Source organism: Strigops habroptila, chromosome 2, assembly GCF_004027225.2.
Source record: "Strigops habroptila isolate Jane chromosome 2, bStrHab1.2.pri, whole genome shotgun sequence".
Lineage (NCBI taxonomy): Eukaryota > Metazoa > Chordata > Aves > Psittaciformes > Psittacidae > Strigops > Strigops habroptila.
The window spans coordinates 69,869,779-69,890,692 of NC_044278.2; the positions used below are offsets into that span (position 1 = coordinate 69,869,779).

General features: G+C 44.1%; 2 protein-coding genes across 2 annotated transcripts in view; one reads left to right on the top strand and one right to left on the bottom strand.

The window, feature by feature from the left end:
- Positions 1-317: 317 nt before the first annotated feature.
- On the top strand, positions 318-2,662 carry LOC115604088 (G-protein coupled receptor 183-like). Its single transcript, XM_030476803.1, has 2 exons — positions 318-381; positions 1,065-2,662. The coding sequence occupies exon 2, from the start codon at positions 1,092-1,094 to the stop codon at positions 2,160-2,162; it is 1,071 nt and encodes a 356-aa protein (XP_030332663.1). The 5' UTR covers positions 318-381; positions 1,065-1,091; the 3' UTR covers positions 2,163-2,662.
- Positions 2,663-6,854: 4,192 nt separating this feature from the next.
- The window catches only part of UBAC2 (UBA domain containing 2), a 93,611-nt gene continuing 79,551 nt past the window's right edge, over positions 6,855-20,914 (bottom strand). The window contains exons 8-9 of the mRNA XM_030476410.1: positions 14,189-14,311; positions 6,855-11,023 (exon numbers count right to left, since the gene is read on the bottom strand). Of these exons, the coding sequence (XP_030332270.1) occupies positions 10,916-11,023; positions 14,189-14,311 (231 nt within the window). The 3' untranslated portion in view covers positions 6,855-10,915. The remainder of the gene's footprint in view (positions 11,024-14,188; positions 14,312-20,914) is intronic.

Consider the following 20,914-nt stretch of genomic DNA (forward strand, 5'->3'; position numbering starts at 1 on the left):
TTTTTACTAACCCGAAGAGAGAGAAAAAAGAAAAAACAACAAAAAAACCCCAGACCTCACGGTGCTTTTATAATGTGAACGAATCCCGAGAGGCGCTCACACCACAGCCGGGTGCGGACAGGGAGGGAGGCGACGCGCCTGCCGCCCCCCAGCACCGGCCGGGAGGAAAAGGAGGAGGAGGAATAGAAGAAGAGGAGGAGGAGAGGAGGAGGTACGGCCGCTCCCAGGTTGGAGCCCTGATTTCTCTTTGGAGCGTGTGCGTGTGAGCATCTCAGCCCCGCCGTCGGGGGACCGTCCCGTCCCGTCCCGTCCCGTCCCGTCCCGTCCCGTCCCGCCGCTGTTGCGCGCCCGCGGAGCGGAGCCCGGCGGCGGCCCCGTGGGGTGAGCGGCAGGGCCGGGGGGCGCGGAGGGGAAGGCGGGGGATGGGAGTGCGGGGGGTCGCCGCTGCTGTCCCGGCCCTTTGGGGGCGCGGGGCTGCGTCCCACAGCAGAGTGAGCGACGGGAGGGCGTTCGGGGTGCGGGGGTTCGGTGCTGGGTGTGTGCTCCCCGCTTTGGATGGGATGGGATTTTGGGGGAAAACCGGGATTTTTCCTCCCTTTGAATTCCTTCGTTCCTTCAGCGGGTGTTCCCGCTCTGGTCCCAGCCCGGGGGCTGCAAAGGTGCTGCTGGTCACCTCTGCACCCCCAGTCCCACCACTTTCTGGGCATTTCCTCAACGAAACTCCCCATTTCGATGAATAAATGACATTGCTGCCACGAGACGAGTTTGGGACCTTGTTTGTGTGACAGGGAATCTCCCCTCCTCCCTTTCTGGAATCGATTTGCAAAAAAAAGCCCCAAAATAAGAGGAGCTGGTGACAAGAAGACAATGAGTCACAGCCTTTGCTGGGGCGCTCGCACCGAAATCACAAGAGATGCATTTTTCCAAATGACTCGAGCTGTGTGCTGCCAGGGGGGAGGCAGGGAGCAGGGGACTGGCCTTTTGCTTTGCAATCAGGGCCAGCCCTACGGGTGCCACTCCCATTATCAATAAGCTGCAAGTTTCATCTCTCTCCTTATTCCAAGGGAGAGAGCGAGAGCTCACGAGGCACCATGGAAATGGCTGTTGCAGAGGCTGTGCTCATGCCTGTCAACCTCACCTCCAGCAACCAGAGCAGCTGCAACGTGCACAACCACCACTTCTCCGCCAAAGTCACTTTCTCCCTGTTCTACACTGCCCTGCTGGTGTTCGGCGCCTGCGGGAACATCCTGGCTCTCTGCATCACCTTCCAGCGCAGGAAGAAGAAACTCAACTCCACTGACCTCTACCTGGTGAACCTGGCCCTCTCCGATGCCCTCTTCACGCTGGCCCTGCCCGGCAGGATTGCCTACTATGTCCTGGAGTTTGACTGGCCATTTGGGGACTGGTTCTGCCGGGCCACAGCCTTCATTTTCTACATGAACACCTATGTGGGCATCTACTTCATGACCTGCGTGAGCGTGGACCGCTACATCGCCGTGGTGCGCACCAAGCACCCTGGCAGGATCCGCAAGATGAGCCGTGCCAGGGGTGTCTGTGTCCTCATCTGGTCCTTGGTGTTCCTGCAGACAGCGCCGCTGCTCCTGCGGCCCATGACACGGAGGATGGGGGACAAGCTGACGTGCATGGAGTACTTCAACTTTGAGGAGATTCCCAAGCTGCCCTATCTGCTCCTGGGGGCCTGTGTGTTTGGCTTCTTCCTGCCTGTGGGCATCATCTTGGTGTGCTATGTGAGGATCAACCTCAAGCTCTGCCAGACAGCCAAGGAGAACCCGCTGACGGTGAAGAATGGGCACCACCGCCGGGCCTTCACCATCATCCTAGTGGTGCTGTTGGCTGTCCTGCTCTGCTTCAGTCCCTACCACCTCAATATAGTCCAGTTCATGGTCAGGAAGATCCTCTACCAGCCGTCCTGCCGCGAACAGCAAGCCTTCAAGATGTCCCTGCAAGTCACTGTGGCATTCATGAACCTCAACTGCTGCATCGACCCCATCATCTACTTCTTCGCCTTCCGGGGCTACAAGCGGAGGCTGCTTCGCATCTTCAGGAACAGCGGCTCGATGACCTCCTCCTCCACTGCCAAGACCCCCTCTGAGAGCAACAGCAACAGCCACAGCCAGCCGCCTGGCTCCATCTCTGTCTAATGGCACAACCCCCTCCCTTTCGCTCTGGCCTGCAGCTTATGGACCATGCCCGATGGCAGGAGCTAGAGCTGGGCTGCAAGGACCAGCACCTCCAACAGGCTCCATCGCTCCCCTACCCGAAGCCAGGGGCTCTCACAAAGCCAATTCAGCTGGGACATAGCCTGGCCTGGCTCTGTGCTCAGCACCACTGGACCCACCATCCTGGAGCACAGAGAGGTCCATTTGCATCCCATCCCCAGAGGAGGTAGCTTGTGCAACCACCCTGGCTGGCAAACCCAGCTGGGGGTTTCTCAGCACTGCACCACACCACCCTCCCTCCCCGGCCTGCATTCCCTGCGGGACTGGTGGCTGCTGGTGACCACCATGGCTACCCTGCCTCTCTGTCCTGGAGCACTGGGGCAGCATTCCCACAGGCCTTGGGGCAGCTGGTGTGGTGCACATGGACTCAGGGCATTTCAGGAAAAGGCTGGGATGTTAACTTCTGTGCAGAAAGTTGTCTACAGCTCCTTACCACACTGACAAACAGCAGCTCTGCTCTGCTCTCGCTTGCACCCAGGCGCTGCACGAGGTGAGCGGTTACCAGAAAAGCCCTTCCTCAAGGGAGGGGGTGAGGATGTGAAGCTGCAGAGCTCCTGGGAGTGCTGCTGCCTGCATCCGCTGCTCGGGCGGCTGCTCCTTCCCCAGGGTGCCCTTCCTCGCTGCTGACGGCGCTGCGGTCGCCCTGGACCCACTGACAGGAAGGGGATGCCGGTGCTGGGGCTGCAAACCCACTCTGGGGCACTCGCTGGGGAAACCCTCCCACCCTTCCTTGAAGGGAGTGGAGGAAAGGGGACAAGGGGCAGCCTTATGTGACCTTGACTGACCTTTGCTTGAACCTGTTGCCCTGACGAGTCTGAGAGCCTTGCTAAGGGCAACTTACATGTTGCGTTCCCGTCGAGGTTTGAGACCGTGTGATGAGGAGGAAGTCATCAGGAGCAGGGACTTCCTAGGCTCTTTTCTGAGGTCACTGGAATAAAAAACCACATGTAGGATTTCACAGTTCCTGGGAATGCTGCTCTTCTGGTTGAAGCTGGAAGGGACAGAGACATGCATAGATACATGAAGATGAACAAACCCAGCAGCTTTATTTTGCTGAAAAGTAAACCTGAATGGACACTTTTGATTGATACAAATAACTCTTTAAGGTAATAACCTTTCTTTATGGCTAGGAAGTTAATAATAGTCACGTGCAGCCCCTTCTTGTTTTAAATGAACTTTTGAATGATGGTGGTTTTACTCATGGTACGGGTAAGTATAGCATCCCAAAGGCTGACTAAGAGGGATGCCTTAAAATAATTCAGGTGGGAAATGGACTCTGACAGGTCGTTTCAGAAAGCTGTCTGAGCCCTCCTCAAAGCAGGTCTAACCTCAGTGCTGCCCTGCAGAGAGCCTGTGTCCTGAAAAGCACCATGTATGAAGAGGAGTTGGTATGCAATCATCTATCAACGGTCTGAACACCGTATAGGAGCCTGGCTAAGCTAGGTAGTTGCTGTACCGCTATGCAGCCCTATTAACTTGTTGAAGAAGTGTTGGCTGGGAGGGAACTCTCTGCCTCACCTCACCCAACAGCCTACTCAAAGCAGAACTGTGGCTGGCACAGTGTCAGGCTGGCCATGGCTTCAACTAGCCAAGGTTTGGAACCTCCAGGCAAGGCAGCTGCCCCCACTACCAAGGTGGAGGTTCCTGTGCTGCCATGCCCTCTGGATGGAAACATTTTCCCTGCTGTCTAGTCTGAGCCTCCCCATCCACAGCTGTGGCTGTCACCCCTAAGATCACCTACTTGTGCTGGGAAGAGCTTGGCTCTGTCATCTCTGCAACTCAGAATTCCTGTGTGGCTGTGGCAGGGGCTGTCTGGAGAACAGTAGTATGTAGCTATCTGTCTCAGAGACCCTCCACATGAACACCAGAGCACAGGTCCGCAGTGGTGGCCAACCCTCCTTCTCAAGACCATGGCACAGAGATGTTTTGCCAGGCTGGAGCCCATAGCTGAGGCAAAGGCAAATCTGTGAGGAAACCTTCTCGGGAAAAGGTGGACTACAAACATAGCCTTGGTTTCTCCTTATTGGGTTCTGCTTTTCTCTGGAGTTTTTTATTAACAAAGGTGTCCCCACCTTTCATCTTCTTGCTACCAGGAAGAGCCTTTGGAGAAGGAAAAAGGTGAACAGCTGCATGTAGGGCTGCGTGTGACAGGCGGATCCAGCCTCCATCCTCTGGACTGATGCCAGCCTGGGGCCCTTTGCTGTTGGAAATACCCACCCAGGGACAGCAGCCAACTAGCTGGAGCTGAGGGGACACCCAAGTGGTGGAGAGGGAAGGACTTGGGCAGAACGGGCCACGAGGAGAGAGAGGGCAAAGGAGAACTAAGGGAGGAATCCTGTGTCACCTGCACCAGCTCGCCCACCTGGGGGTGCTGCCCAGCTGCTTGAAAACGGAGCAATTCACTGAAATGGAAGAGAAACCGTACAGAGCTGTAGGTAGTTAAGGTATGGCGGCCGGAAGATATCGCGATGTACGGAAAGAGAGAGCCCCTCCCTAGGTACTCTCACAAGCCCCATAGCATGGAGAGGGGAATTGTGGGGCTAGGCTGGACAATACCATAAAAGGTAAAAATTGTTAACCTGCCCTTCTGATTGGGTCAGAACAGGTACTTCCGTGTGGCCGAAAGGTATAAAGCACCTGCTGTTGTTTAATAAAACGCTATTTGGTCATCCTCCATATTGGTGTCTGTGATCTTCTAGCCCTAAGCCAGGGGTTGGCTTAGTTCTGCAAGTCTTGGCTGAAGCAACGCAGCAACACAGAGCATTTTGTCCAGAGGCACAATAACACTTCTTCTACACTTCATTCATCTGCCCGATCTGAGCTCCTTGCATGATGCTGCTTCCTTAACCAGCCGAGCAGCTACTGCCCAGCACCTCGTGTGTTTCCTGCTCCTTGCTTCGTCCCACAGGTGAACCCTCCGAGAACCATGGATCCCCATTTCACTACTGGCTCCTGCTCTCCCTCTGGTACTCCATGCCTGTGAAGTCCTCTCAGATGCTGCCACGGGTTGGGGGGCACACTACCACTGGCCTGAATGCAGCCTCCTTAGAGGTGCTGTGCAGAGAAGAGAGGGACAGTGCTGAAAGAGGGAGCTGAAACCTTTCCTTGAGGTTAAAAATACACCCATAAACCTAAATAAAATAAGATACGCAGCTGGTGCTCCCCTCACGTGTCTGCTGCATTGCAGGAACGTGGTGCATTTAGTAAGTAGGGTGGTTGTGAAGTGCATGGCAAGCACATGCCAGCACACTGGGATGCTGGATATCTCTCTGTATAGAGAGCTATAGCTGCACAGAATGCAGGTCTCTCTTGCTTCACCCTAGTCTGCAGGCTATTGCCATACTGTCTTCTAAGAAGGGAAAACTGAAGTCTTACCTAAGGTCAGTGAGTACACTTTCTGTAGTCACCAGACACCACCATACCTGTGTATACGGATTATACACACACACAGTGCAAACTGAGATTTTCTTTGCAAACTCATGCTGTGACCCCTGTAGCTCAACCTCCTCTATGAGCCAAGCCCCTCTTAACACAGCGTATTACACAGGCGTACCACAGTGTATTTCAGGTTTCTCCTGAACTTCTGCAAAAGGGCTCAAGCAACCCAATGGAGAGCAGAAAGGTGACAAGATCTCTGCAGACAACCTGCCTGTCTGATAAGCTGCATCTTAATGGCAAATGAGCACCTCAAGCTCGAGCAGCACTGCTTTTTCCTTTAGTAGTGGTTCTCAACTTCCAGGAAGGCACTGGGGGACAACAGCTCCTGGTTGCAGTTACACATTACCTGTCAGTAAACTCTCTGTGCTGTACAACACACCTCTTCAGTCTGCGCTTTAAACTGTCCTCAGTTGAAGCTATTGCACCTTGTGGCATCCACCTCTGTAAGCTAGTAAAATAATGTCATGTAAAAATGCACGTATCTACTTAAAATAAAAGCTTCTCACCACCAAGTAACAAGCTCTGGTGTGATTGTTTGGACCAGCCAATGTGGGCAACTTTTTTCTTCTCAGAGGTGCACGTGTGCCTCTATCCCCCACAAGCAAAGCAAATGCGAAGCGGCAAGGGACAAGCCTTGTGCAAGTACAAGCTCTCAATGCGCCTCCTTTACACAGGACGCTTGTTTCCCTGGGAAGGTGGTGTGCTCTTACGGCATGGGGATTTATAAATAACCTTTGGTGGGAAGAGCAGTGGGACCTGCAAGGAGCTGTGTCCTTTCTGGAGCAGGTCTCTGCCGCTGGGATGGGATGCCAGAAGACAACTCAGGCAATCGACTGGAGTGCAGACCTGTCCTCTGCAGCCTATCCTCTGCTTTGCTCCTTTTCTTGAAGCTCTCGTTCTGCTCAGTTCCACCTCCCCCAAATCCCTCAAGTCCCCTCCTTTGCTAAACTTAAATTACATTTATGGATCCTATTTATCTCTGGTAAAAAGACCAAGTCCTGCTTTCAGTTCAGCCATGATCCTGGAATTTTTCACCTGTTTTTGAAGTATGTATATTCCTGCTTTCTCCAATGCTGCCATCCAGGTTTAGAGACAGTCCCCTACAAACATGCGTGAGCCCAGCTAACTTCTCGTTTCCTCTGAAAACTCTCCTCTGGAAAAAAATCAAATGACAAGCAGCTGAACTACCAATTTATTGAGATTCTCACCAGACGCACTCATTCATGAGGCTGTACTCTTCCTCTGCTCCCATCACCCATTTTTTTATTTGGACCAAGTCTTTTATTTGGACTGAAAACTATTGGCAGCATATACCCTCTTTGAGTTTCAGCTAGGAGTGCCTTTCCTACAGCCAAAGCATCCCTTTATATATGGACACAGGCGGAATGTAACCCTCCTAAAAATTAAACCAACCCCAGTATGTTTTAAGTCAGCATATATATATAATATGCATATATATAAGCACATATAGTGTTTGTGTGTTTATGTGACTCTCCTAATGAAATAGTATCTATACTCATTTATATAAAAAACTACTATGGCTACACAGTTAAAGAAAGATAATCTCATTTAGGTTTTTCTTATGGAAGAACCCACACAAGAGATTAATTGCACTTATGTATCAAAATCTCTATTAGTTCAAATGAATACTGTGCATTTATTTATCCATAAAGAGATGCAGTTCCCCTAAAACAGAGTTGTAGTTCTGAGTGTTTTCAAATGTGAGTGCCTGTGCAACTGCATACAGACTCCAAATACAGACGTGTGTGAGATGCATATCTTTTAACACAGACTTTTAATCTTCTTCAACAAACTCTTAGCTCCAGTTAATTTCATAAAAGCAATACATCAATATTCTCACTTACTCTCTGCATATATACATATGCATACACACATATGTATGCATATACATATACACGTATGTATGCGTATACATATAGATATACACACACACACACACAAACAGGAGAGCCTGTTGCTCTTTGCCCAGTACCTTGCAGTATGTTTTGCTTGCTTGCTTGCTTGTTCTGTTTCAGACAAAAATGTCAAGACCTTTTTCTCCATCACATGTTCACAAAGGCACCGACAAGCTCTAGACAGCACAGGCTGGTACCTGAACCAACCGTGCCAGGCCCTGTGGTCACTAAGTAGAAGGCAACCTTTAACACTTGGTTTGAGAGAGGAAAAGGGTTTTGGTAGGTACAGAGGCATCTTAGCAAAAAGTTAAGGCTTGAGAATCTGGTGGCTTATCAGGCAGATTTCCACAAATACAAACCTCATTGTGGGTGTATTGTGAAATATCACATAACTGTCTAGGAAAGTCCCCAATAAATTTCTCCGATGTCTCAGAAGACAACACTCCCAGTCTAGCAGAGAAATTTTAACAGTAGAAACTATGTTTATTTCAAAATACCAAATCTCGGCTTTACTAAAACCAGTGTAAATTTCCTAGGGACTTCGAATCCTCTCCACAGAAAGTATGCTGTATTCTCTGGCTGCCTAAAAAATACCGTGTCACACACAAAATAGGAACTGTGCGATGAGATATTCAAAACGGTATTGGACAAACACTGTGTAGGCTGTGAAGAACATGCTCCTTGTGTTCCCAGAAATGGTCCATGAAAGTTTCACCATTGAGTGGAAACCGAGCTGTTTTCCAGCTCCAATGTGTGAACCTTTCTTCTATGGCTCTAGCATGAAACAGGAACTGTATTCAACGGCATTTGAGACCCCTCCTTTCACCACTTCTTTTTTTTTCTTAATTGGAAATCACAACGCTGGAAGCATTTTGAGCACAAACTGTTGCCACAGATGTCAAGGGGAGTTTTCAACTGACATCACCAAGACCTGAATTTTACCCCTTATGTTTGACCATGTTTTGTGAAATACCCAGCAAAATGGGTCTTTCCACACAACAGTGACATCTGAATACCCCTTGTACAGGTAACAGTAAGAAAGGATTTAGACTTGGAGAATTATCCACTTACATGTCCCAGATGTCACTCAACACATTTTAAAATTCCAAGGAATAAACGCAATTTGTGCTTGTCCCTAGAGCAGGGCAATGTCTGAAAGGGCACAGGTCACATTTAATTTACCCTGGGCTAGGTAGACCTTTAGTTCATACAGGCAAAATTTGACTTCTGAGGTAATTCACTACTCTTTATTGCTACTTTGGATAAAATATTTGTGAAGGAATAACCTTCAAAATTAAAACCTGTCCTTGTTTCAAAGCATTTAACTAGTTTGCATACACAAACTATTGTAGGGCTTTTTTAACTTACATTTGGCCTTTGCTTTGTAGGACAGCAGGTTTCCAAAGTTCTCTGGATACAGAAATGTCCATAGCCTACACACACAGAGAGCCACCCAGCTTTAGACGAACAAAACCTTTCAACTGAAAAGCAGACCCTGCCTAAACAATGTGAGCATAGCAGCAAGCCAAACCCTGAAGGAAGTCGATCAAAACCCAGGAAAACACACAGTCATTCCAAAACCCCCTTATTTTACCCACTGGAAAATACTAAAAAATACATACAGCACACTGACCTTATTAAAAACTGTCATGTGCCAAAAGCTGTACAAACTTGATGTCATTTCTGGATAAGGACTTGTATACCTAAAGGACTTTTTTCAGTTTTATCAGTCAATTAAAAGAGAAAAAGAAAAGTACCTCTCTCTTTCTCTCCCTAAATCTTGTCCTGTAGTTTCTTGGTATATTTTCCAGGCCAAGTGAGACTGTGCAGATCTGCACTTTGATACACACGTGTTCATTTTGATTTCCAAAACATCCTTCTCTCTCCTGTATTCTTTCACCTTCTCTCCTTTGTACCTGCTGTTGCCTTCTGTTATGCTTCTGATGACCTGCATCTTATTCTAAATGTTTGTATTAAATATGCCTGTGTGTATATAAATAGACACATATACACACGATATACAAACACAAGTACATACAGAAACATACTAAATGCTTGAGATACATGTGTATATTAGTTTCACAGAGTCACAGTTTGGAATCTTGTATTACTTCAGCTTGGTTTTATAGAGATGTTCACCTCTCTCCATCCTGAAACTCCTGAGGTGCTAATACTGAGCATTTCTGAGAGTCAAGCCAAGCAAGCTTATTTATCACTCTAAACTTCAAAACAATATTGTACTATCTTGGCATACCATCCTGTTACCTTCTGTGTAAGCCTGAATCACCCTTAAGGTTAATATTCCAGTCTGTGATCAACATCGAGTTGCTTCAACAGCGAGGATTTGGCAAATGCAGGGTCATCCGCATCTCTGACAGTAGAAAACTAGAACTATAAATAGAAAAGTTAGCTTTTTATCATTTTCTTTTAAGATAGTGTGTAGCCAGCTCAAAAAATGAAACCTGCACATAGGGACACAGCATACATCCACTGTTACCGAGTCTGTCTGAATTAGACATGGAAGACATTCAAACCATTTCAGCTCTGATCTTATTGTGTCATTCAATTCATCTTTATTGCTTCCAGTGAGTATCTTCCTCCTGACCTGTATCTGAATAGCAATTCACTTAGTCTGTAACAGTTCAAATTTACAGCAGTCACTTACCATACTTGCAATACGCACATGAATTTTCTCTCATCCTACCTGTGTATTATGTGCTGAATGACAACTTTTATTTAAAAAGGAGTTCAAGAAATAAAATATTACAGGCATTAATAAAACTTTCCAAAGAATGACATACTAGTCCCATAACCCTTTACTGACTTGAAATTGAAATGATCTTCAAAACTCTTATTACTGTAACCAAAAATCAAGTACTGTAAAATAACATGTAAGCTAGAGAAATTAGACTGGTAAATGAAGAAAATATGATTTTCCTTGATAGGTAAATCTAGTTGTTGTGGTTGTTGTAGTTTCTTTTCCTAGTCATTAAGCCTGGTAACATGTCTAACAAGGACTTACAAGAAAAAACCCACCTACTTTATTTCAAAAATAAATTTAGGTGATATCCAGTAATAATTAGAAACTAAAGTTACTTTGAAGAGGATAACCAGACTAGAAACCATCGAGTGATCTGAAGGCTTGGGAACAGTTCACATCATTCATTAACATCACTTTGAATCACCAGTCACACAGAGCCAGTTTCTCTTCTCCGACGCTCGTGCGGGGACGACCTTCGCGAGTCTGTCCAGCAGGTGGCTTTGATCCTCTTCCAGACGCGTACAAACCCATCGAGGGAAGTTCCTTCAGGCGGAAAACCATCAGTGCTGCAGCAGAAAATTAGTGGCTACATTTAAGTCATTATTTGAAGCCCTCAGAGCTTCTAGAGCATCTCCCCTGGAAAATCCCATTTCCATAAGTCGTGCAACCTGCAAAAGAAATAACATAAGACCGCTTTAAAACAAGTTTTATTCACAATGTATGTGCATTAGTCATGTTAACAGTGTCAGAGATCACTTTTCCATTGATCTGGCTGCTGAGCCTCTCCAGAGAGTAAGCAAGCATGGCTATGCACCATCACAAAGACGTATCTCTGACAGCACGCTTGAGAACACTGCCACAGAGATGACTGCTTTCTGATACTTCATTCAAAACCAACCGTTTGTTGAAAATGCCACACCTGTATTTTCCTAGCTGGTCCAGTTTTGAAAGAACAGTAAAACAGAAAGCATGGCACCACACATGACAACTACAATCTGACCTTGGGGCTTGCTGCTCTTGAAAAGAACAGGACCTCAAGAATCCAACATTGTCCAAAATACGGAGTTTTACAGCAGATGTGGAAACCTGTCCAGACCTCCTTAGCGATACTTTCCTTCAAAAGACCTACTTCTTCAGAGGGCATTGAAGAACTCAAAACTATTCATTCTAGATGGTTTCTAAAATAAACCTGAAAGCCCTAAAACAGAGGCAGTAGGATACTTCGGTGGGTTCAGTTAAATTCTTGGAAGGAGTCTACATATTCTCAAAACAGCGTAAGTCAATGACACTTGATGGAAGGATTATCTGGAAAAGGGCACATTAAGACAGTGATTTTGGTAATCAGTAACCACGTGACCATCCATCTTTATAATACTGTGTACTTGACACCTCACCTTTTTGCTCTGTGCTAACAGATATTCGTATTGCCACATGTAAAAAGCAATGTATGTATAACCCAATTTAATTTATGGTTAAACTCCAATCTAAAGTACATTTAAAATCTACAGTTCTCAATTAAGTATGACTGAAAGAATATTCCCAGTGTGCAAGAGCAATGTGCGCTAGTATTGAAGATAATTTAAATGCCTTTTAAAAGAAAAGTGCCATTAAAAGCAACCTCCCCTTCCTGTAGTACACCTCCAGAACTTTCAGCATTTTTAATCTTCTCTGCTTTGGTGGCTTACTGAGAAATACACTACTGCCAAGTATGTCCGGAGGTGAGGGCCCTCCTTTTCTTAACCTAAACACACCATTACAAAATGCTTGAAAATGGCTATCTTAGTTGTCAGAATATCAAATACGGTACTGATCATTTTTGTGCCTTTCCCCTTTTTTTCCCCCCTTACAACCCAATGTCAGTTTCTCACTTTCTGGTAGAGAGAGAAATGAATTGTTACTTTCGACACCTCTGCAACAAGAATTTAACTTCAAACTGGATTTCATAACCTGTAACTTTCTAAAGTCTTCTCTCTCTGCTTTTTCATCTTAGATTGTGTTTTTTATGAGAAAAAGGGCAGACAGCGGAAGAAAAGCTAACCACAGAAATGCATTTCAGAAGAAAGGTTTTTACTGCAGTTGCCATGAATTCTAACCTTAAGAAGCTGTGGATGGAGTTGTGATGGTCCTATTTACAGAAACATCCAGCTAGAATCAGGGGGAATAGATTGTAACAACAAAAAGCTCATTCCATCTGAGCGTACTTTAACCACAGGAACTGAATTGACTCAAGGAAACAGAGTACTGGTAACGGTAATTTAAGGTGCTAAAAAACCCACAAGAAATGCAGAGATTTTTGTATGCACCAGCACTGCAAATACTTGCAAACTTTAATCTGAAGCACAGAAGCAAGCTGTGCATTTCTGACACTGTAAGACACCTTGTGCAGTTATTAGGACAGTCCTGAGAAATCAAAGATGCTTAGATTACTTTTTTCTCTGCAGGGTAACTAGACAGCATTGCAAATGACAGCAATCAGGTGAGATTTGCAACTTTAATGTACGAGGAAATATAAGCATATAGTGCTTTCATAAATCTGGGCATAAATAAATCTGGGCATAAATGCTTTGGGTAAGAATCCAGCGTAAGTCAGACTAATAACTATTCCATTAGTTCCAGCCCAACAACAAAAGTTCCCATAATCAGAATTTGTCAATAAAACAAATAAACAAACCAGCAGGGTTTCCAGCAGGGAAATCTTTTGGTCCACCCCATACCTGGCACTGAGTAGGCTTTCAGCCCAGCCAAAACTAAGTTTCTGGGTTTTGTTTCAGGTGTTCTTTAGTGTGGGGGTTTTATTTTCCTCTTTCCTTTTTTATTTTTGATTTTTTATTCTTTCTTTTTTTCCCATTTTGGATGTATGCCAACAGGTTTGCAGTCAAAACCAGCGCGTTAAAGTTTTGAACATTTTGAACATAATCTGACATTGAATCAAAACTAGAAATCAGATCATAGCAAAGATTTCTGTTTAGGACAAGCTCATTTTAAACTAACTACAAATGACAGCATGGTGCTACCAAGTGTTGACTTATCTCCCTAAAAAAAATGGTAAGGGGAAAGAAAAATGCACCCTTGAAAACTACTCTTGCTCAAGGGTAGCACAGACGTAAGACTATAAAATGGCCAATGCAGCTAACTGCAGATAGGCTACAATCTGGAGAACTTGACTGCATGCAATAAATCCTGAACACAGAAATAAGACCAATCCTAAATTCTTAAAATTCCTACTAAATCACCCTCTCTTTTGAGAATAAAACTATCTCCAGAAGTCTAGAAGTCTAAATCTATACAGTAAGTCTAAATCTATACTTGACAGAAAAGACACAAACTTCTCTGTGGCATCAGTGTGTGAAATCAGTGAATCCCATTTCTGAGGGAAACATCCAAATTTTAGACCAAGTGTGCATTGCAGTCCACAGCTGGCATAAGATTCCTATTTCCAAAAAATGACACGACTGAATTGGAAACTTAGGCTGGAGACCTCAGTGAAGGAAGTGTCTACAAGACAAATAATGACATCTATTTGCCATTCCTCCTTCTTTGAAACATTTTTTTTTAATCAGATTTGAACAGCCCCCACTAGTGAAGCTGTGTTATCTTTAAATACAAAACCCAAGCAGTTACACATAAAAGCAGAAACTCCCAAGTTGATCTGTAACTCTGATTTGGATAGTAATGACAATTTGCTGCCTCTGTATTGTGACTGTTATCTGATACTGTTAATTTGTGCCACCATAGAGAACGTTTAAGGAACTGTCTCAACAGATGATAAAAAGTCAGTAGAGACAATTCCTAACCAGGTTTTTAATGACATTTTATAATAGAAAAGCGTTTACCTGCTCTTCAGAAACCTCAGTAGGCGGAGGTGCGTCTTGTTCAGACGCGTGATGATCTTGATAATTCGCATTATGTCTATGTCGTAAAGGAGGAAACAGTCTATTCCAGTTAATCATCCCACCCTGAAACCAGACACTGGTGTCAGTCTTTGCAAAAAGAACTACAGACATTTTAAAATGAAAAGATCATTCATCTCACATAATACGAAAGGCAAATGTTTGAGTAAATACTTTATTTTAAACAACAAAAACTGCTGCAGTCTCTTATGAAGTTAAAACTGGGGCTGGTTACTACTTTACTAGTTATTAGAAGTAATCGCTGTAAAGTAACAGGAGGAGGAAAGGCTGTTTCACGTCAGTTGTGAAAGTTTTGGTTTACTACAGCGCTAGCTTTCTGAGGCTGAAGGACCACTCTCTTTCCTGATAGTGATTTGCCTGGCACGACACGCAATAGCGGGTCTTGCAAGTGCTCTGTAAGACTGTTGATGGAGTTAACTGGGGAAAAAGAGTGCAAGAAACACGTGGTGGGAAAAAGCAAAAATGGATTCTCAGTGCATCAGCAAAACCACATCGGGAAACTCAGAGCAACCTCAACCTTCAGGATACCCGCGATTTCCATGCAAGTGATTACTCCTGTGACACCAACATGACTATTACAGACACACAGGCCCTTTCACCTAACTTCTGTGTATTAAATACCATTACAAAATCTGGCTGTATTCCAATGCCAAAACATTTTGTAACTATACAGCAATAATACAAATACACAGCAATAACACACATACCCTGTAAACCACAGAACTGAAACGTTTTTTTAACAACCAAGCTTCAAGTCTTGTAATAATAAGATGTTTAGAACAGAAAACTAAAGTACAAGCTTTATAAATGTCCTGAAATAATTAATCCTCATTTTATTAGCTTAAACCTTCCCCCCCCCCCCTTTTTTTTTTTTGTAAGGGATTTCGTATCACACCAAAACCACAGGGAAAAAAGAGCAAATCCCAAATCTCTTTTCTACACAATCTGTTAAAACATCTTTTGCAGTTTGGGTTGTCCCTTTTCCCCCTCCCCTGCCCCGTCCATTACTATGGAGAAGATCCCCCTCCCCTTCTGTATATATAGGACATGGGCTTCCTTCCTCTAGTTGCTCTATTTTGGTTCTATAATGTCGTTTCTCAGAAGACCTTCCTCCTAAGAGAGTTTTTTCTTTTCTTCTCTCAGCGAGAGCTCTTCCTGCCTTTATGTACCCCTGGAGCATTACATGCTCTCTGCTCAGTCACATCACCAGCAGCTAAACCTGCCCCTAGAGCACAAAAAAAATAAAAAAATAAAAAAATGCAGCATTTATTTAGTGCTCCTGCCCTTTCCTTTGTTTTCTTCCTTTCTCACCAGAGGAGACCCGACCAACCCAGACACCACAGGGGGCAGTGCAATAGCACACTTAAAAAGTATATGGGGAGTCACGAGGTTTGAAACTGGCTTCTGAAGTGTTCCAGCCTCCTATATACCAGAGCGCTTTTCTCCCTGTGAAGATGTGCAATAGCTAGGAGTCATCACTGGTTTTCAAGACACAGTTTCCACTGTTAATGATTCTGAATTGAAAAAAAGATTACATATCTACATGTCTGTTTTGCGTACTATATAAAATATTTGCCTAAAAGTCATGAGGTTTTAACCAAAGGATTCCGTATAAGCCTTGCATTAGCCAAACGCTGTAGCGTAGCAAAAAGGAGAATTGGTTTGTAGTTTAAACCCAGAGAGGGATCTTCTACTGACACCACTGCACTACTCTGTGGTCTTGGAAAATCACATGCCCTGTACTTCCCCATCTATAAATTCCCCTAACTCAGAATTATGTTGAGTTTTAATTCACTAACTTTGAATTTCTGAAAGTCTACTAAGCTCTATAGTTCAGCAAGAACACTGCACTAACGCCGCTTTGCCTGGTTTTATTCTTTTGAAAAGACCTGAGAAGGAGAAAATAATGCTTCCATGGGTCATTCACATTGAACTGGTGAACTAAAAAATGCCAACAGGACTATGACATATTCCTTTGAAACACCTGAAGTCATACAGAATGATGTATACAGAATATAAAATCCACAATAAATGTATTAATTTAGCAGTATTCCAGTGTATCAGAAGACTGAAATAAATCTTTCCGGGTGTGCCCTCAGCTTCAATACTGAGCTGCCTATTCCAGTTTGGTTTTGCATCCTCCCTGTCCTGTGCTCTGTTACCCAACACTACAAAGAGACTTGTCTACTTCCTCACCCTAAACTTACAATGCATTTTAAATTAACATACACAGAAATCATTACTTTCAATTTAAAAATGCAAATTCCTTACAAAGGTAGCTATTTAGTTTTCAAGGTTTATAGCAGGTATCTTGACAAACTACAGCTGTGGACTGATGGATTCTGGAGAGTTCCATGTGAAGATTGCTAACCCCTTCCCAGAAATAACAGACTTGACAAATTAGATCAAAATAGCTGTGAAAAGCTCTTTTTCCATTGCCCTCAGAATACTTTAATTACCTTCGGAGATGGAGACAAACATAACCCATCACTTCTTAGCTATATTAACAAAGTAAAAATATCCCACATACAACAACAGTAAGTATTAAAGGCTGAAACACTTAATGGTATGTGAACATTGATGTTTAGGATTAATCCCAACATTATGGCCCACTTATCTGAGTATTACTTTACAAACTGGACCAAACCCAGGCACATTAGGGTTCTTCATCTCAACTGCAAGAAAATTGTTTCCCCTCACAGTTATCTCTGATTACATGATGGTCACACACAAAGGCTTGAAAGAGCAAAGATTCAGGGAACTGCAGCAGGAACTATGGGACTATGGGACTGTGGCCAATCCCACAAAGTAAAGGTAAGGAAAACTAGGAAGTGCAGCTAATGTCTTAGGTCCACAGAAGATGGAGATCAAGGCTATGGATTTCCAGTGTGGATTGTGTAAAGACTTCCAGACAACTTTACCTATCACAGCATAGCAACTTTAGGTATCATAGCATATCATATATCACATATGAAGATGTGTGACTTTTAAGTTGATCCAAACCAAAAGCATATATAAAAATAAAAATAATAATAAAAAAAGCATTAAATTATATTAGTGTCGCAAATTCTAGTTAAAAAATGTGCAGGAGATTTCCAGACAAGGAAAGGATGATCAAGGGTCCAGTATGTAGGCTCCTCTCTTGAGCAGTACCTTCAGTAACATGTGTCTGCTAGTCTAATCTATTTAATGGAATCCAGGCAGTTCTTCCGTGATTTTGGTTTGTCAGTTTCTTGTGAAAAGAATTAAGTTTAATACTAAATGGTTTGGGGGCTGGGATTTAACATGATTCAGGACTAGGTAAGGAGGATGCATCAAGCCTCTTACATCCAGAGCCAGTTTCCACATCTGACAGACTCAGGCTATCTTGAACCCAGATTACCTCAGGTGACATTTTTCTTTATCCTGAATCTTAGGTGCTGGAGGGCAGCAAGTGCAGATGCTGCTCCGAGAGGAAAGGCAAGCTAAGAGCCAAGGGTAACAACAAGGCAAGCAGAGGCAGTGGCTTCACTGAAACATGCTGTGTTCCCACAGGCTCCAAGTGAGAAGAGCAAAGCAGGTCCACCTGACAGTTACCACAGTCAGCCAAAAATCCAGATCACCAGCCAGGTGTAAGATCAAGCCCAGAAGTCATGAGCAGGGAGGGTGATACACCGACTGGCATGTGCATATCCACAAAGCTCATCAAGGATCAAGGGTGTTGATCTGAACTGAAACGCAACTCCCAGCTTGCTGGGGGCTGAGGACCCAACAAGGCTTCTCACAGCTCTTTCACACACAAGTCTGCTCCAAGGCTGAAGAGCTGTACTGCACCAGAGCTTGCCTTCAGCATAGGTAGCCAAATCCCTAGAGAGCCTGTTTGGCAACATGACATAACCAATGCCTTCCCCTATTCAGGGCTCTGGGCAGTAGCCACTTATCATGTTATCTACATAATGGTAGGATTTCTTGTTCTCATCCTCCTTAGTCCAATTTTTCCATGTCCAATTGTGTAAATGCTGCAAGATTTACTGTAACAAAATAATTTTTTTTTTTTTCCATATTTAATGCCTCCATTGTTGTGTTTGTGCTGCAGAATGAGAGGCTTGAGGAGGCCTTCTCTGCTCATGGCATGAAAACAGCACTAAGCTCACTGCAGTCAAGAGGCTGAAGGTTCCCATCAACTTGCATGCACTGGTCTCAGTCCCAGGGATCAATGGGACGCTATGAGGAACTTCTAGTCTCCACTGCCAGCTGTTTTCAGGGTGTTAATCCGAAACTCTGTTTTCGGAAGTCCTGACTGATGTGCTACTAGCGACAGATAGGCATTAAAAAATTCAGTCTACACACTGTCATTCTAAAAATACTTTGTACAAATTGGTGACTGGGCTCTTATTTCTGTCTGCACCACAGTCTTCCACATGTTATCAGGAAAAACACTTGACAAAAAGACTGCTTCATTCATTATTTGACTGGAAGGGCGATGGACACACCTAAGAAAGGCCTGTAAGCCTTTCCCCCTCCCTAACTTTTAGGTTGCAATTTTTGCACTAAAGAAAAATTCAGTTTCTTTTGGTTTAGCAGTTCAAAGACTGAGTGAATCAGTTGACTTTAAATTCTTTGTTACTGCCTGGTGGGAGACAAACATACCAACAAGACCATTTTATTAGTCTCAGATAAACTGCTACTAGAAGTGGATTAGAACACTGGTGATGTTGGAACTTCTGTTACAGGAAGACAGCAAACCAGTTACAAGTTTAGATGACCAAAGAATGAGAATAGTTTGGATTAAGGGAATGAGAAAATAACAGTTCTTCATCACAGAAAAGGTTGTAAGGAAATGCCATACTGATGACTTATTCTTGGACAGCTGCCTGGGCTTTACGTACTGACGTTGGGCCTTGTGAGGTCACATCCTTGATGTCTTCCTCTTTTTTTTATGGTGTCTGGGACAATACGTTTATAAGGAAAGGAGTATCCTCCTTTCCTACGGAATAAGGAAGAGATATCCAGAGCTAGCAAATGTCTCTTGACTGTACAGCCTGCTAAAAGCCCAGTTATGCCATTTCTTTTCACGTAATCTCCTTCCTCTCTAGGCAGCTCTAACCTGTTTCCCATATACATACCTGCCACAGCATATTTTGTATTATTCTTAGCCAAAGTTTGATAATTAAAAATGTTGTATTATGGACAATTAACCAGTACTCAGTTAAGTAGCTGTCACATCTGCACATATTTTTAATAGATTAATTTAAAAAGAAATGAAAGAAAATGCTTTGGAAAAGTCCTCTTGAAAGTGATGCATGTGGTTAAGATATTCTGATAATCTTATCTCATGTATATGGTTAATGCCAACTTGCCATCTGTTTGCACAAACAGGAAGCACCTCCTGATATCTGTCCTGTTCACCTTTTCTTAACATAGCAACCACAGCGAAAGAAAAATGAAAAAGGAAATTGCTTTGCATTTCATCTTTTAAAGTAACATTTTTATAGTTTACTACTCTGCACAGGAGCCATTACTTGGCACAGACATAAATATTGTCTTACTTCTTTCATACAAAGCTTCATTTTAAAAGATGTGCTGAAAGCAAGAAACTCTTACTTGCTTTTCAGACCTGAATTTTTCTACAAATTATTGACTCCAAAATACACATGCTAATGATATAAACAAAGAAAAAAACGCAGCCATGAATGACATGATACTTGTTTCCCTGAACACTGCCTTAGAAAGATTAATGGCAAAGGTGAAATTTCCAGTGGGTAGACATTCAAATGTCTAGCCTGCCTCTTTCTGTGAGGATAAAACCCTTCTGTTTCTTTGGTTGGGTTTTTATTTTTGGTTTTGCTTTTGACTTTAATAACTTCCTTTTTTTGATAGGGGGTAGAAATGTAACAGTACTAGTGTTCAGAGCATCGTCCTTCATGATGGAAAGAATTTTTCACCAAGGAAAGCACTCCAGCAATTTCTAATGATATTCCAATTTCCTCTGGAAATTTATCCCACAGACAAGTCTCTCTAGCCGAGAGGCTCTGTCTCCAACACTTATTTGCTGCATCCTGAACTTTGATGCCTGCATTATCCCAGAGGAGCTCATGTGTCACAGAAGTTCAGATATCCACATGTGGTCTTTTCTGAAGTCTGATCAGTATTTCCTTTGAAATCTAGGAGGAACACCTTCATCTGGCTTCTGAAGCTGCTTGAGAGAAAACGGATGGATTTCAGCACAGGCATGATGCCTTCATAGTAGCAGAAGCCAGAAATGCCAATGGGCAGGCACATTTGCTCCTTGGAGACAAAGTGGGAATGGCTGTTTCTGCTACTGCATTCAAGGGAGGTGCAGAGAGATGTGAACGCTTCCTTGCATACTCCTGCAGGCCCAAGCTCTTGCCCTTCTAGACCACTCCTTGCCACACACGTCAGGAAGGGGTGCTATTATCTGGCTCAGACACATGACTGGCTGGCACTAGGAGAAGAGCTGCATAGGCGCTCCCAAAACCTGGACACTACAAGCGTCAGACTACTCTGCATTTAACCTGTTACAGTAAGGGTAAATACCTATTCTGTACCAAACTGTCCATCACAGTAACATTCACTTTTGCATAATTCAGCCAGAAAGTGACGGATTACTATGCCAAAAAGAAAGATATTTCATATCAAGCAGAAGTT